The sequence below is a fragment of the Struthio camelus genome, chromosome 5 (genome assembly GCF_040807025.1).
Source record: "Struthio camelus isolate bStrCam1 chromosome 5, bStrCam1.hap1, whole genome shotgun sequence".
Classification (NCBI taxonomy): Eukaryota; Metazoa; Chordata; class Aves; order Struthioniformes; family Struthionidae; genus Struthio; species Struthio camelus.
In genome coordinates, this window is record NC_090946.1 from 37558349 (window position 1) to 37575259 (window position 16911).

General features: G+C 48.5%; 1 protein-coding gene across 1 annotated transcript; it reads left to right on the forward strand.

Moving 5' to 3' along the window:
- Window positions 1–11484: 11484 nt before the first annotated feature.
- C5H11orf96 (chromosome 5 C11orf96 homolog) lies at window positions 11485–12538 on the forward strand. The gene has a single exon (XM_068945557.1). It carries the CDS (start codon window positions 11776–11778, stop codon window positions 12136–12138), a length of 363 nt encoding a protein of 120 aa, XP_068801658.1. The 5' UTR covers window positions 11485–11775; the 3' UTR covers window positions 12139–12538.
- The last annotated feature ends 4373 nt before the right edge of the window (window positions 12539–16911 follow it).

Here is a 16911-nt window from a genome sequence, read left to right on the forward strand (position 1 = left end):
CCAAACCTCCACCTACGGAAATTGTAACCGAGTTGAATTCAGTGAAGGTGTGATATGTAACTGAGGGTAGGAGGCTGGTCCTGTTGTAAGTGAAAAACTGTTTTTCTTCTCAGTTTCAAGTTATGTTAGCAAATTGAGTTTTAGTTCCTACTTTGCTTCCTTTGAACGGGGAGGAGAGGAAGGTTCCCCCCACAACATCCAAAGGTATGCTGGTGTATGGTGGTACGGTGTATACTGTGGAGCTGATGATCCTTACAATGTTCTCCTGGATTGATGTCCTTTTAGTGCTGGTGTCCAAGTGCTGTTCTTGCTCCTGCTGGCTGGCTGCGCTGCTCTTGTATCACCCATTGACACACAGCAGGGAGAAGGCATGTGGTGTCATTCCTCCTCCTGTCCCAAGTGCTCTGCCTGTGAGGGGAACAGTTGGCAGAGAGGTCAAGTTTCTTTATGCCGGCAGGGAACTTGCCAGCCCTTCCTTCCTCCCCCCACCTCCTCCCAAATAAGTCACCTAGCCAGGTGGCGGCAGATCCCCACCTCCTGCCCTGCCGGAAGGGCAGGAGATGGCTGGGGGCAGCAGAGATTCCAGCCCACATCTGCTTAGGAGATTTTTCTACAGGGACGTCTTTCGTGTAGACGGAAATTTGTTCCTCGCTGCTGCAAGCACGCTCACAGTTCTCAAATCTTACTTTTACAGACACCCGTTTTAATAAGTCCTAATTCTTATGTTGTTTTTATGATAACTAAAGACTTGATTTTTTTTTTCACTCGAGACCAGTCAGCTTGGAAATTTCAAGTACTACTTTTCAGTTAGTCAAGTGCATGGTTTAACGTATATTTGCAATGGGAAATATACAGTTACGTTCTAATGTTTAACTCAAAAAAATAGCTGGAGGAACTTTCCCCCTAATTTTACAGATTTGAACACTAAAAATCTCTTTAAAAAAAAAAAAAAAAAAGCTCACCCTAAAGGCTTTTTTCCCAGTTGTGAGGCTGGCTTCTTCCCCAGGATTGTTTTGACAGTACGGTAGTCCCAAACAAAAGCTTACTGAAAAATGTTTAATGCTATGAATTCTGTTTAATTTACAGTAAATATGTTACAGAGGTGTTCAGTTTATTTGAAAACAAATATTTATATATACACCAAGGATTCAGAGAGGGGTTATTTTATTGGGTATTTTGTTTTTGCTCTTACCACCAGACTGTTATCACCAGTCTGAGCCCATATGAGCTATTGGAACAGATATTAGAGCTTCCTAACTTGCAGAGCACCTTTGAGTTTTGTTTCCTGTATTCCCTTGTATTTCTCCTGTCTCCCCCAAATTTTGCCTCTCACAGCCTTTTCCTTTCCCTCGCTCATTGTTACTTGTTCATATTTATCTCTAGTTTCCTCTTGTGTGCTCCCTGCCGCAGGTGTGACGGTACTGTTTGTGTAGAAGATACAGACTGTGCTTTTACTTTTTTTCCTCCCTATTCCTTCACACTGAAATGTCATTTTTCAGCAGGGTATTTCTCTTGTCCAGAGAAAGCTCAAAAATTGCGTTATTCAAAACTTGTCTGTGGTTTTTCAGAAGCTTGAGTCTACCGGTTTCCCCCAGTTGAAATCCTCCTTTCCAAAATAGCCGCCACCACCACCTTTTCCAAAATGTAGTGGCCCTCAGGCTTTTGATGATAAGGAGGAGATGAACAGAAGCTGTCTCTGTAAGGAAGGATTGTGGCCTGTCGCCCGCAGGGAACGTGCAGATTGGAGCTGTTGTGAAAGAGACAATGGCTAGCACACGAGGCCATACCATCAATAATATAACCATTCAGTTATTTAATAATCTTATATAAGTAATAACATTATTAATTAGCCATATTAGTATCAGGAATTTTTCTGTCTCCACACAACCAGCAATAATCATTTAATTATGGAATACTTGAATATTCAAGCACAAACTCTCTTAATGAGGTAGATTATACTTGATCAAGTATAACACTCCTGGGCCACAACAGGATGATCTATGCACTTTCCAGTTAAAATGAATGGCAAAGTTTCATCATTTCTCTTTCAGAAAAAAATTGCTCTTTAGGATTTTCAGTTTTGATTATATTTAAAGCCACAGATGATTTTATTTCTTCTGTGTCAGATTAATTCTAGCTATATATTTTCCACTTGTCATGATTGATAGATTTAGTGTAGCTACCTGAAATTTGCATCTGACAATAGTAATTTAGAAAGAGAGAGGATGCCAAGAAGGGGTTAAAAAACAGAATTTTCATGCCATAATATTGGCAGAGTACAGAGATTTTTCTCCTGGGGTTTAGGATAGAAGACACATGATGGGTGCTGTGAATCTGTAATACCTCTTTGTCAAGGGCTGGCGCTACTGACTTAGCTAAAAAGCATTTAACACCCACTTTGCCTTTTCTGGTCATAAACATTTCCAGACTGGATATGAAATCTGCCTCGCTTTGTTTTGTTTTTAAAGTGCTTCTTTTACATGCTTGAGGTTTCCATAGCAACCTATGCCGTTTGGGTAAATTGGAGCTCACTGCTTTGTCCTCCCTACACCTAACATCTGCTGAGATCTTGCAGGTATGGTCCCGTTTTTTGGCATGCCTGGGAGTGACTTGTAAGTATTAAATATAGTGGCTCAGCAGCAGATGGCTGTAAAAAAGTTGGCCCTTCCCGAAGGGCCGTTCACTCAGCAAGATGACAGGCGTGTGCTTTCTTGCTGGTTGACCTGTACGATTTACCTCATTCTGTATAACGTTCAGTGCAACTTTGCAGTTGTTGCAAGTGCCCTTTAAAAACGGGTCAGGTGGCAGGTTTTTGGCTGCTCACACTGTGAAGACATGTCTCAGGATAGCTAGAAGGTCTTGTTTTAAATTAAGGAAATGGGGACTATAATGAAGAATTTTAATTAGACTAAGAATCAAGTAGGTCTGTTGCACAGTCCCCGTCATTTGATTTAGATTCCCCATCACATCACAAAAGACACGGAAGATTGTGATGGCCAAGCAAAGCTAGCTTCTGCCTTGAAAAAAATCACTTGTCCAGATAGACTGAATTTACTTGAGCCAGAACAATGCTCAGCTGAAGGATTTCTGCCTGTAGTTGCTATGTGCAAGCGCTTTGCCATTTACCTTGGGTCCTCATGGCTGTTAGCGAGCGCGGTACGATGAGCTTTTGCCCTGAAGAGCTTCTGATGTGCACAGCAAAAGATGAAACAGGAATGTACAGAGACATGACTTGCCTGGGGCTATACTGGCCTAGAAATACAACCTTCAGTCCCAACTCAGTGCCCTTTTTGTCAGGTCATGAAGCTTATCATATGTTTGTAGTATTCCCCTCACCATGTTCACCTTTCTTGGGGCAGATCTGTGCCGGATTTCTATACTGCACCGAGGAAGGAGGCAGCTTACCTGAGCGGCCTTCCTTCAATGTGAAACGGCCAGGGGCGCTTGGAAAGAAGGGAGCCCCAAAACGCAGGCTCTTTGGTTATTTGAGAGGCAAGTGGGAGCCGTGGAAGCGGGATTTAAAATTGCCTGGTGGTGGTTGCTGGCGGAAGCAGCGGGCGGGTGCAGGCTCCCTGTGTTACACAAGCCCTACGGCATTAGCCGCCCCCGCAGCAGGGCTCAGGGGAGGGCGAGGAGGCGAGCGTGAGAGTGGGAAGGTGTCTGACAAACTGCGTAAGACACAATTTGCCAGTGTCTGTGTTTCCCCAGTGGCGATGAAGCCTTCACAGCAGGAGCGCGAGAAGAGATTGCTGCTTTGGGACAGGCTGACAAGGCAGGGCGAAGAAATCCTCCCAGGCCTGGGTGCAAGGGGAGCTGTGAAGCAAGGCTTTGCGTGCCCCGTGCAGGGCCAGTGCGTTTTGGTGCTGCAGGTAGAATAAAATGGCCTGAGAATTGGTGGCTTCTCCATAAAATCTCTGTATTTTGCACTGATCAATATTTCTCTTTTTTTGGTCACCTCACCATTTAACTGCTGGCTCGGCTTCCCTTGCTTAGATCAAAATGGCTCTATTTCATCCCTCCCAGTAAAACTTCTTTCTGGTGTTATAAAGATCATTTCACAGCTTTCAGTGAAATGGGCTTCTGCTCTGACGGGGACGGGGTGTGTGGGTTCCCCCCTGCCCCTTGTCAGCATTAGTGCTGCACTGGATTCTCTCCTCAAGGTAGGGCTTTGGTTGCTGGAAGCGTTATCATTCAGCTATTTGCTCATTTGTTTTTAGTATTTTTTGTTTAATGTCCCTTAAAAATGTAAAAGGTTTCAGAGACTAAGTAAACAGCAGTCTGTGGGATATGATTTCTCAGTCTGATATTTCTTTGTCAGGAGACTTTTCTTGAGTTTTATCTCGAGACTACAGTTAATTTCTTTCTTGATTATTCAAAAATAGGCTTAAAAGGAGAGGAAAAAAAAGGAAATATGTTCTGTTGAAGTGTGGCTGCTCTGCATTGCTCTCTTAGCCACAGAAGAAAGTGAAAGATAAAATACTTTAGAAGTGCTAACATCCTATTTGCAGCACTGACTTAAGATTTTAAATCTTGATTCACATGGGAAAGGTTTCTGTTCTGCATGACTTTGAAAGAAGCCTGAGCTAATGTGACGATGCTCTTTGTTGGTCGGTCCTCTCTTGCTAGTTTTGAGGTTATTGGTCAGTTTTGACCAAATTTGACAGAAATGATTACATTCCTTCAATTCTTGCAAAAATCAGCAGATGGGCACAGAAGCAAAACCAAAATGAGTGTAATACGCTTACCACAGCTATCTGCTATGCCGCGTCTCCCTGCCGAGAAGCCGGGGAATCCTCCTCTCCTCAGTCCTCTGCCAATAATGTTTCTGCCTCAGTTTGGGCAACCTGACACGTTGCCTTGGAGACAACCAGGCACCTGGGGGGTGCCAACAGCAGGGCAGCTGACCAGGTGAGGGGACCAAAACTCCCCCAAAATACATCAGTGTACTTCTGTGCTGCATGCACAAAGGTTGCACATAAAAGGGTTTTTTTTTCCCCAAAAACTTCCAAAAAAAGTTTCTTTTGGGAGGAAAAATATTTTTCAAGCTTTTCATCCTGAAACTGGAGGCAGTTTTTAACTGCAAAATGCATTATCGAAATCAAAATCCTAATTCCTATCCTGCTTAATTGATTGTATCACAGTAATGGTCAGCCATAGTAATACACGTACAGTGCAAGCCATGCAAGGCTAAAGGGTAACTTTACTCCACGTGTCTATAACTTGTACCAAATGCAGCAGGAATAACTGAAGCAATCAGTCTCTTGTTAAAAGTTCAGTTTTGTTCTTTAAAAAGCAGAAGGTTTTGAATTAACTAGTCTCCAGTTGTCTAAGCTGCACACTTACCTTGTAGCCCCACAGCATTGTGCGTGGCCTGATGTGACAATGACAGTGCGGCGAAAAGGTGCTGTTCTTTTGGACGCCCATCAGGCCAGACAAAGGCAATGCTCAGCTATCATTTAGTGTAACAGTTTCTGTCAAGGAATATTTTGCAGCTCTTTTTGAAAACAAACAGCTTTATTACTACATTTGTTATTAGTAATGTGATGACAGCCAAATGCTGTTTCCCCCTGTGACACTGCTACTGAAAGGCTGACTTTTCAGCCATCGTTTTACAATTAAAAGAATTGAATGTAGGGGATAAAATAATACATTTTTGTAAGGAGCATTAATACATTCAAACACTTCAGTACATTGTCCTAATGGTAGCGGGCAGCTTTATGGGATTTATTGCAGCAAGAAGCTCAAAAAGTCATGCAAGACTGGAAGTGAGATATAAATATGAGGGGGCAGGATCTTTGCATACATGTACTTTGTATTAACCATGTTGTGTTATCATTTGAGCCCCTCACAAGTATGGGTGAGTTTTTGTCATGATCTGCTGTCACGCTGCGGGCGCATCCTAGCCTCGCAGCTACGCTTGAAGCAAGTGGGCCCTGTCCCAGATGTCGTAAGAGGCTGGCAACCAGAGGTGAGTTTGGAAAACAGCTAAATGCTGTGTATCCTGTACCCAGGCTGCCTATCCCCGTGCTGTGCCGCTTCATCTGAGTCTTTGACCCCAAACGCTGTCTCTTGCCCTTGTTATTTTAGCCTTGATGCTGCTCCTGAGCAGACCACGCGCCCCGCCGGCCCTGGCCTTGCTCAGCCCGGAGCCACAGCTGCTCGCATTTCCGCAGACCTGATCTGCTTGTGCGGCTGTCCCACACCACCCACGCCGCGCACACAAACTCCCTCCTGTCCCGACCTTCACCGCTCTCCCCTGCCTTGAATTGGCTCCTTTCCTTTGGGGGAATCCTGGTTTCAACTTGCCCTTCCTACAATACCTGGCTTTGCTCTTTACACTCGTCGTTTCAAAGTGGACCAACCCTGGTTGCAAAGTGGACCAAGCCTGGTTGCCCTTGGCCGAATTATAACAGCACTATTCTTAGATGCCGCTCTGGGAAGCTGAAACATGGGTTTTTATTGACTTATGTCACAGTGAAAATCTGTGGCAGGTTTTGATTTTCATTGTCTTAGCCTTGTGACCATCCAGCAGAAATGAGTTAGCGTTATATTTATTTATATATTCATCCATATTCATCCATATATTTTTACTTAAGAAAAGTAACGATGCTCATCATACTTTAAATGGTTAATGCTATTTAGGGGAATACCCTCCTTACAATTCCTCATCACTTAGGTCAATTCCCAGCTAGTGAAACTTGTCAGCTGGACGGCAAACATCGTGCAGTCACCGTGCTTGCGAGCATTGCTGGGCTGATTAGTCTGGGCTCTGCTCAGGCGTTGCTAAAACAGCCGTAGCTGGGGGAAAGGCAAGGGGGGAGCCAGGTTTCAGAGATGGGCTGAGGGACGGAGGGGGTGGTTGTGCCTTGAAGCTCTCTAACAGAGCTGTGAATCAATAACTTATCTGTTAAAAACTTAAGTTCAGCTATTTGCCACAGTGATGCTATTTCTTTAGGCTGACTTAAAGTGTGAGCAAAAATGGCCAAGCCCCTATAAAAATGAGATCATATGAGACATAAAAAACTTTTCCCCTTAAAAAGTTATTTTGTCTTAAGAAAGACGTTGAAGCCTCAATACGTGGCAATGTGGCACCATTTGTGTAGCAGGTTGCCTGGGAAGATGTAAAAATGCTTACATACACCTGTAATTCATGCATTGACCATATCACGTTTGAAGCATACCTTGGAGACCTTGATCATCCTAGAGACTCCCCAGTTATGTCAGCCAGAGCTTCCTGACGGAAAGGGCTTGCAGGAAACCCTTGTCCGCGAGCCCCCTGCAAACCCTGCTGCAGGGACCCGAGTCACCCGGTACCTCCCACGACTCCTTGCTGTGCACGTGTGCTCTCCAGCGCTTTGGTAAGTGTTACGGGGGCGTTTCCTCACTCCTTACTGACTAATAGTTGCCCAACGCTATCCGCGGTGCTCTTGGTGGGAATTTAGCTCTGATGCCGGAGGGAAAGCCCTGCCGAGGCCTACCCGCTGCAGGGGTGGGAAGCGCTTGCTGCCCTCGGGTGCCAGGCAGTCACGGTGGCGCAGCGCTGCTGGGGAGCGCTCTGCTGGTGGCCAGGACGGAGGTATCACTGACGTGGAGAGTGGGCTGGCAACGCTCCTCCCAGGGAATATGAGGGGTTCGTCATTAGGAGAACGTTTTAGGGGCATATACCAAGCATTAAAAATGCTGGCTGTGTTGCTCGGTTAGATGCCTGACTGTGAGCACGCTGGTGTGTGATCCAGCTGTAGGATTACCCTTAGGCATCCAGTTGCCGGTGCTGGCATTAGTTTTATTTTTTAAAGGAAAAATGTTAAAAGGTTGCTGAAGTCCTAGCTTAGAAACACTGCAAAGGAAGATAAAGGGCATCCAAACAAAGGCATAAGGAAAGGGTACTTCTTGGGTAAGGCAACCTGGAGTGCACAGCCCTTACAAACAGTCAAACAATTCCCTGGTGTCAGTGCATTCGCATGTGCTTGAGATAGGCTTGGCTGCGGAGTAAAGCTGCTCTCTGCAGTGATGGTATCTTGTTGCGACTGTTGAGAAATGCAATCTGTTGCTACATTTTCTGGCGGCAGACAGACGGACTGAAAATGGTGGGTTTCCATTAGGCCTTGTCGAGTAATTTGGGTCACCCGATTAGCAAGATATTGTTTTAAGTTTAAATGAAATGTGTGAGTGCATGCGCCCAGGCAGAGAAAAAGATGAGAGCATTTGTTTTCTGTTTTCAGAAGTAGCTTGGACTGATGACCTGTGTCCTTATTTTGTCTTTTCCTGCTTGTAAGCCAGGAACTGTTAGTTTGCAATAGTTGAATGTTTTCAGTATTATTCTAAAAATGGTTGTTTTGGGATGGGGATTATATTGGGAAAGAGAAAAGAAACTCCTTCCCTTTTCTGCGTGTAAATTAATTCAAGGAGCAACATTCTGCGTCAATGGTGTGCGCAGGATGTCGCTGTGTGGCGGCTTACAGAATGAAAAAATGTGACTAAAAATGCTGTCTGGCAGGACGGCAAGAGGCAGATTTTACTCTCCAGCACTTTTTGAGAGGAAATTTGAAAGACATCTGCTAGGAATGGGTTGAATCTATGCTGCTATGAAGCAGATTATCAGGATGACTCATGAGCGAGGCCCCATGAATTCTTACAATGTGATTTCAGCATCACTCGGTTGTGTGGTACAACCCATGGTATTCAGCGTATCTGAACTGGGATTACCTAACAGCAAGTGATTTTATGGAAGTCCTGGCCTTTGAGAGGTTTCTTTTACTGCAGAAAGAGGTAGATGGATCTTTCTCTCCGTCTCACGCTCCTTTCCCTTCTGTGGCGTCCAGTGTAACAGCCAGCAAGAGGAATAACCGCAAGGCTGGGCGTGCGTTTCCTATAACTGCACTGTTAAATGTGCGACCTGATGACGTGAACTGATTCCCGTGACAGTGTTTCAGCAATGTTTCCTCTTCTATGAAACGGGGATTTTGACTCTGCAAGACCCTACAGGTGTTGAGTGGATATTAAATATAAAACTCAGAGCATGTGAAATGTTGCTGGCTGTGGGTGAAGGCCTGCTCTGGTCCCTCTTCCTTGCGCAGTGCCCTGCTGTACAATGTGACTTCAGCGCTGCACTATGCGGAAGAGAAATCTGCTCTTATGATCCACATGGCAGAGAGTTTCTGTAATCTATACGATGAGGTCACATTTCAAATACTGGGAGCAACCTAGATTAAAGCCATGATTTAAGCCACTGGAATAAATATAGTTTTTACATTAGCGCATTGCAGACCTAACTTGGGGGATTATGTCACAAGATATTTTTTCTGAATTGTCTCAAATAAAATCTCAAGGCCTCCTAGGTATTACCATGGTGATGTTGCTCCAACTCAGCAGTGAAATTTCCCAGAGCCTCTTATAATTGTGAAGGAATTAAATGTTCATTTTGAAGTGAAACCCTTTTGCTCTCATCCTGAACTTGCTTTATGAAACTAGAGTGTCAGTTTGGATGACATGCAGGGATGCAAGTTGAATTCCAGATATTAAGTTGTTTGGCCTTTTCTCTGAAGAGCCTTAGATCCTCTTAACGTTAAGGCTGAGCTGCTAGAGTAGATTAAACTTACCTTGCTTTATATGACGGTGAGCTGCTCTCTTCCGCTGCCAGGACAACTCTGCCATGTCGAGCCCCAGCTTGTTTCCGCAGCACAGGCAAGCTCGGCCCCAGGAATCCTCCAAACATTTCTGCAGTCTTGTCCTCTTGAAGGGGTTTGCTGAGGAAACAGTCTGGTCCTCACTGCACTGCAGAATCGAGTTGTCAGGAATAAAAACGGTGTTGTAAATGGGTCTCTTGGAGAGAAAGTTGTTATAATGCAGTAAGGCTCTGGAGGCTAAATTTAGACACTTAAAATCAACAGTAAAAACACACAGACTTCTCCAAACTGGAATGATTCAATTTGACCAAATAAAAAACTGTTCCCTTATTAAGTTAATTGTATCTCCCAATAAAAAGGCTTCAGACTGAGCCTGGCCCTAAAGCTGCTTTTGGGAGCCAAGCAGCTGAGAGATTGCAGCCAGATGCTTTATAAAGCTAAGGCTTTTAATGTTTCCTTTATGCTGGCAACAGGCAAAGCAGCCAACCTTCTGGAAACATGCTAGCAAGTGCCTCCAGGCATCTTTCTCCCAGTATTCTTGTGTTGTTTGATCCAGTTTGAGAAAGGGCTGTAATGACAATTGCTTGTTCTGGGTGGCCGTCGGCCTTGTTTGCGCGACTCTGACACGTTGCGACTGCTCAGGGAGTTGGAGACGAGGAGGGGTTAGTCCCGAGCCGGACTGAAAGGGAAAGCTGAGACTTGCTGGTGGTGACCTCGCTCAAGGAAGCCTGTTTGTGCGTGCCAGGGCTTTCGTGCTGCATCTAAGCTTCTGTTTTTCTCGGCACAAAGGACATGTTAAATGACAAAATGCAGCATGTTTACACCTTGAGTATCTCTGTGCTAGCTTGGGCACAGGAACCAGGCTTGCTGTGTGAAGCACAAATCTCTGTGTGGGCTAATTTACCCACTGCCTCTGGTACAGGAGGTACCTTGGGGTGCCCCCTCTAGCCCCTGCTCTGTGCCCTGCAAGCGTGCCCAGGTGCGGGCGTACTTGCTGCTAGCCAGACCTCGGGGGTCTAGGCACACTGTCCCTGCCCCCTCGTCAGCACGGGTGAGTGTTGTCGATGCCGGCGCTAAGACTCTGCTTCCGTCCCAGTTCCTGTCAAAGCTTCAAAAATATCCTCTTGAGTAGGTGAGGCTACTGGAGAATATGTCCGTATGGGAGTCGTCTAACATTAGCCCCAAAGCGGGGAGACACTAACCATTTCAGGCTCTTCCTCCCTCATGCTTTTCTACCGAGCTTCCTTCCAGCTCCTTTCTTATTCCTGTCATGTTTTTCTTGAACTGCTGTTTTTTTCCACAGCTGATGCTCCTCCGTATGCACAGCTTTAAAGCTTGGTCCCAGGCTTCCCTAATTTGCAAGCTTTTGTTTCAGCTCCGTTACACTTTGTATAGCATTTTTCATCTGAGGCTCTGAGAGTGCATCACATCAGAGAAGTCCTAAAGAGCCCGGAGGGGAAGGGAATATTCTCGGATACCTTTTCACAGGCACGAATAGGGAGTTGCGCTGAAGCAGACGCCCTCTTCAAGCCGCACGGGGAGGGGCAGAATCGGGGAGGAAAGGCCAGTGTGTCCTGCGCGCCCGTTGCCCCGGCTCTGGGAGGGGGCCGCTGCCCGGCCGCGCTGCAGCGCTAGCGCAGGCTTTACCCCGACGGCGCTTTGCGCTGGCCGCGGCCGTCCTTTAGCCGCGTGCGCAGGCCGAGGGCCGGCGTTTCCCACGGGCCGGGGCCGCCGGCGAAAAGCGCCGCGGACGGCGGGGGAGGCGCTGAGCGCCGTCCGGGCCCGGGGCGGCGGGGGCGGCCCCGAGCGGCGCCGTCCGGGCATGCGCCGCCGCCGCCGCGCCGCGATATAACGGGGCGGCGGCGCCGCCGGCAGCGGCAGCGCCGGCACCGAGGCGGTCGCGGCAGCTGCGCTCCCAGCTCCGCTCCGCTCCCCGCTCCCGGCACCGCGCTCCGCTCCGATCTCCGCTCCCCGCTCCCGGCACCGCGCTCCGCACCGATCTCCGCTCCCCGCTCCCGGCACCGCGCTCCGCTCCGCTCCGCTCCGCAGCGCCCCGCACGCGCTGCCCGGCGGAGGCTCGGCGCCCGGCACGGCGGCGGCAGCGCGCCCCCCGGCCCCAGCCCCAACCCCGGCGGCGGGCGGCGGCGGGATGGCCGCCAAGCCGGCCGAGCTGCTGGGCGTCTGCTCCAGCTACCAGGCGGTGATGCCGCCCTTCGTGTGCGCCGCCGAGGAGTTCCCGCCGCCCGCCCGGCCCGCCCGGGCCCCCCGCGGCAAGGCGCGGCGGCCGCGGCAGTCGCGCTTCAAGACGCAGCCGGTGACTTTCGACGAGATCCAGGAGGTGGAGGAGGAGGGCGCGTCGCCCACGGAGGAGGAGAAGGCGCGGCGCTCCTTCCTGCAGTCCCTCGAGTGCCTGCGCCGCAGCACCCAGAACCTGGCCCTGCAGCGGGGCCGCCTCGGCAGCTGCCGCCTCCGCAACAGCCTCGACTCCAGCGACTCGGACTCGGCCCTCTGAGGGCGGCCCGGCCCGGCCCGGCCCGGCCCGGCGGCACTGCGGGCGGGCGGGCGCACGGACAGATGGACGGACGGACGGAGGGACTCGGCTGCGCGGAGCCGCCCCGGCCCCGAGGGAGCCGGCGCCGCCGCCAGCCAGGTCAGGATGTTTTCTGAGAAAGCGCTTGTACCTTCGTTTCTATTCGATCGTATGAAACTCTCGGTATAAAAGACAAAAAAAAAAAAAAAAGTCTTTTCTAATCGTTAGAAGAAAACGAGCTGTTTTAGATGCATTGAGCTGCTGGACTTTATATTTATTTTTGCATTTAAACTGTTGACTGCGTTAATTTAATATGTTTCTACCTGAATGTCTGTTGTTATTTCCATAAAAGAGAAATAAAATCTGATATATTTGCACAGTACATACCGGTTTGTCCGTGTTTCAGGGGTCAAACCATCCTGTTTCAGCTTTCTTTACCCCATCCAGGGCCAAGGGGATTTAAAGGCTGTCAGTAGCTGCAGTGAAGCCCTTCTGGGGGATGCTCCTTGGAGAGTATTGAGTCCATGTTGTCAGGTACATGCTAATGATGCAAGAGCTGAGTTAGGCTGGACTTAGACAACTTTATTTGCTTTTTGGATATCTTTGTATTAAACTGAATAGACATCTAAGGAGTGTTTATAACTGGCTGTGTCCAGAAACTGTGGTGAACCTGGGCAAGTCTGATTCATTGACGGAAATGTACAGGTACTCTCTGTTCTGAGTAGAGTTTCGTTTTGCCCCTTGCCCCTACCCCCTCCTGACAGGTAAATGGTTTAGTGCTACAGATATATTTGGTAGTTGGATATAGCGCGGTTTAATTTACTGATTTTTACCAAGCAGCTGTGGGCGCTCTGAAGATTTGCTTTTCTTAGGGTTGCAAAGCAAAGGTTTTTTGACTGCTAGATAGGAGTGAAATGGTGGGGGGGCTTCTCTGTGTGTGCGTCCAAGATTTTCTACACTCTTTGTCCATGGAGCAGCTGGAGCAAATGTCATGGAGCACATCCACGGTCTGGGAATCTTTCCTGTGTTTTCTCTGCTCTCTCGAAGTATGCCTGTGCCCATGTGGACGTGCCCTCCAGCTCTTCAAGCCTTCCGGGCAAGCCTCAGGCAGTTTATGTCCCGGTTACTAGGTATTACCTGATAATGAGTTGTAGTCTCTAACTACAATTTCTGGGAGATTTTCTTTGAGCTGGGGAGTTGCAGCTTTCCCCGTCCCTCCAGACCTGGCTTGAAGTGCGATCCTGCTGATAAACAGGGATACATGGCACGCTGCCAGCTGATTGGGGAAGGCAAGGGCTGGGCGGAGGGAAGAGGAACGTGATGCAAGTGGGGAGCAAGGTGCCTGGTTAGCGTTGGCAGCCGCAGACGAGCCCGTAGAGGGGTGCGTCACCTCCCGGCTGAAGTACTTGCCATGACCGACGTGACCGGAGCACAGTGGTGGCTCCACTGTGTAACACAAGATTCAGTAGCTTAAAGCTGAGGAAAATCAGCAGGGAGAGAGGAGCTTGTTTTTGGATAGGCCCTTCTTCAATTTTCATTAAGTACTGGAAATATTTTGAAAATTCATTTAGTATGCGAGAAGCAGTTGCCCTCCAGCAGCAGGGGAGGCTCGTACCCGCAGTCGAACGGATAAGGAAACAAGTCTGGGCTCTGACCTAGCTTCCTCGTCAAAAAGTGTTTGAACCCCCCTCTACCTGCCTACATACAGTCTGGTGAGTCTCCTTGTGAGAGAGCCCGTCTCCTTTGCTGCTAGACCCCAGTGGCTGCTTTCTGGGCAGACACAGCATGTGCACAGCATCTATGTACAAAGCAAAGCAACTTTACCTCCAGAACAGCTTTTAGCCACGTGGACCAGGGTCTGAAAGAAATGATCAATTACCAGTAGCCGGGGTCATTTTTCTCGACACATTCCTAAGGCTGTTCCAATTCTAGGAGTTTTGGTTTTGTGAAATGGTTTGGCACTTCTGTGGGAACCCTACAGCTTTGTGCCGAAACGTTGTGTAAGTGCCCACTGGTCTAATGAACTCTAAGATTTCCAGAGTATGTGTGGCATCGTCCCCGTAGCGCAGGTTCAGACTACTTCTCAGTCTTGCTTTGCTTTCGAGTCTGGTACAAATGCTAGTGACGTACACAAAATGCATGGCTGCTTCAAGAGGCTACAAGCATGTGCTCCTCTTCCCTGCTCATCCTTTCCGTTTAGCAGCCGGGTCTAACAGAAGGGCGTTTATCGTGGCCATTTCCATCTCTGCTGTTGCGTGCAGCTGCGCTGCCGTCACACACAGCCGGCACAGACGGCTGCGCTGTGTCAGGCTGCTGCCGGGAGCAAAGTGTCAGACACGAGCTTCCCGGAAGGGGGAAAATATCCGTTTGTGTTCCCTTGTTCAGCTTCAAGACACATCCAAGGCGCGGTGGGGGTTAGTACAGAGAGGGGTTGAGAATCTGTTGTAGTATAAGAGTTAAGAAAAGAGTTAAGAGTTGAGAAAAACGCTTATTTCAGTGGTTAGGCTGCATGAATAAGTTTCTCTTCGAGTGTTCTTTGTTATCTTTTCTCTGCTCTGTCTCAAAGTGAGTAACATGTAAATGGGAGGTGCCAGGACTAAAGACAGGCTATCATTTATTTTCTGACCACTTACAGTCTAGGAAGAAAGAGTGAAAAGCCAGGGTGTGTTAACTCTGTCCCAGAGAAGCTCTACTGAGTGTAGATGAAGAAGCAAACCTCCATTCCCATCTTCCTTTGCCTCTGACTTTAAAGGTTTCTCTTGTGACAGTTTTTAGCACCATGGGTATCTGTCCTGTAAGAATTGCAGAGACGCCTATTAAATGCACTTTACTGAGGGCAATGACTCTGTCAGAAGGTTATCAGTTTGTCACCCACCACCCAGGCGTGAGATGTGGGCTGTACGTTTCCCTTCAGCAGTTCACAGCTGAAGCGGCACCTGCCGGATGGTTTTCCGGCCGATGCCGAGGGTGGCGGTGAGTAGGCACGACTGCAGAGGACGGGCCTGGGAGGGAAACTCTTGTTGGAGGATAAGGCTAGCAGGGCAGGTCTTGGGGTGGCGGGGAGGTTGAGCAGACAGGGCTGGACAGGACCCTTGATCATCGGGCCCATTCCTCCAAATCAGAAGAAACTGCATAGCAGAATTTCATCACTGAAGATGAAAGTCTTCAATGTGACCTGCGTTTTATTCTCCTAACACTTTACATGGAAATCATTTTGTCCTCTATGGCCAGAGGAGTAGCAAACGCTCTACCCAGTGGGCTGAGTAAAAGCGGTCGTCTTGTTTGAGCTTTAAATTAGCCCGTTTATTCTCTTCTTGCTTGGGTCCAGGCCCCCTCAGGCTTGTCAGTGCTTCCACGCGGTGTGACAGCAGCGCAGAGCCTCGTGCGGAAAGGCTGCGGTAGCGTAAAGCTCCTCGCCTTGCTGCGGCGAGCCTCAACGTTGGCTGCTTACGTTGGCCCGACAGGTCTGTAGAGGGGTCTGAATGGTGCGGTGCTGCTGCTGTGATGGCGTCGTGAAAAAATAATCCTTTCTGTGCATCTTATGGATAAGTTTTTCCTGTTTTTTCCGAAACGTTTTTTAGTTAAATTTGACTCTGTAAATTCATGGAGGATTGCTGGTTCCTATTAAATTTCTATCCCAGGGGACCCCGGGCATTTCTCTCTCCTAGCTGCGTGGGCCGCTTCTGCTTTTTGGCGGCTTTTCTCATCTCTGGTTTTCTGATGACTCACCAGGCACACTTCAGAGTGGAGCTGCAGTCAGGGCAGAAGAGGCGACCCACAACGAAAAGGCAGTTGTAACTCCTGCAGGATTCAGTGCTGGGATCCTGAGAGGTGAGTTTGCTTTAGGAGTCGGTTTAGGACTGACGTGTTTCCTGACCCACACTGGTGCAGCGGGTCCGATCCTGCAGGAGCACCTCACAAGGACTGCAGGGTGCTGCCCTGGGTAAGAAACGCCACACGACGGTAGTTATCTATCCTCCAAAGTAACAACGGCGCTGCAGGACAACTGCACAAACTGTGGCATCTATTTAATTGTTAGGGTGACAGCGAACAAATTACTGTGTCGTGGCGGCAGACAGATGAGCTCCAGCAAATCTGCTTGCCATGTTTTTTCAAACCTTACCACTGCCAGCGGTTTGCTGGCTGCTCTCCAAGGCTTGTGGCTCCCCAGCAGCGCTAGCAGAGTGCAGCGGGTGTGCGCACCGCAGCCCCGGTCTCACGTGTCGGCTTTTCAGCCTGCCACCGAAGATGAGCTTAGCGCGGTCCTTCAGGCTGCATCCAGCCTTATTTGAACCTCAGCTCCGTAGCCCGGCTCAGCCTGAGCTGTCTGTCGTACGCGTACAAAGTGCAGGTGAGGCTTGCGTTTCTGAAATCCCTGAGCAGTCCTCAGCCTGCCTGTGCAGTGATGCACCGGTGCCCCGGATTTGCAGTTTTGCTTCTCCTAGCCTTCTTAAATAGCGGGTGTGGACTATGCCCAGTGTTTCAGCAAGGCTAATTCTGAAATTTAGGGATTTTTTGAAGCCATAAAGATGCAAAATTATATTCTGAGCAAAATATAGTCAGGTGTCCAGTAATAACTCCTGCAAGGTGGGCTGACCCCCCTCCTGATTTTTGCTGAAGTAGGAGGTTGTTGCACAGTACAGCAAAGTTATCACCTACTTCTGAAGGCTTTATCCAAAAGTAGTATGGGGTCTTTCACTTCCATCATAGCAGCGACCTGGATGCAGTGTGAGTTAATTCTCAGACAGCATCTCA

Excerpts from the sequence above, each read along its gene's own strand:
- C5H11orf96 (XM_068945557.1), top strand. The coding sequence starts at position 11,776 with ATGGCCGCCAAGCCGGCCGAGCTGCTGGGCGTCTGCTCCAGCTACCAG.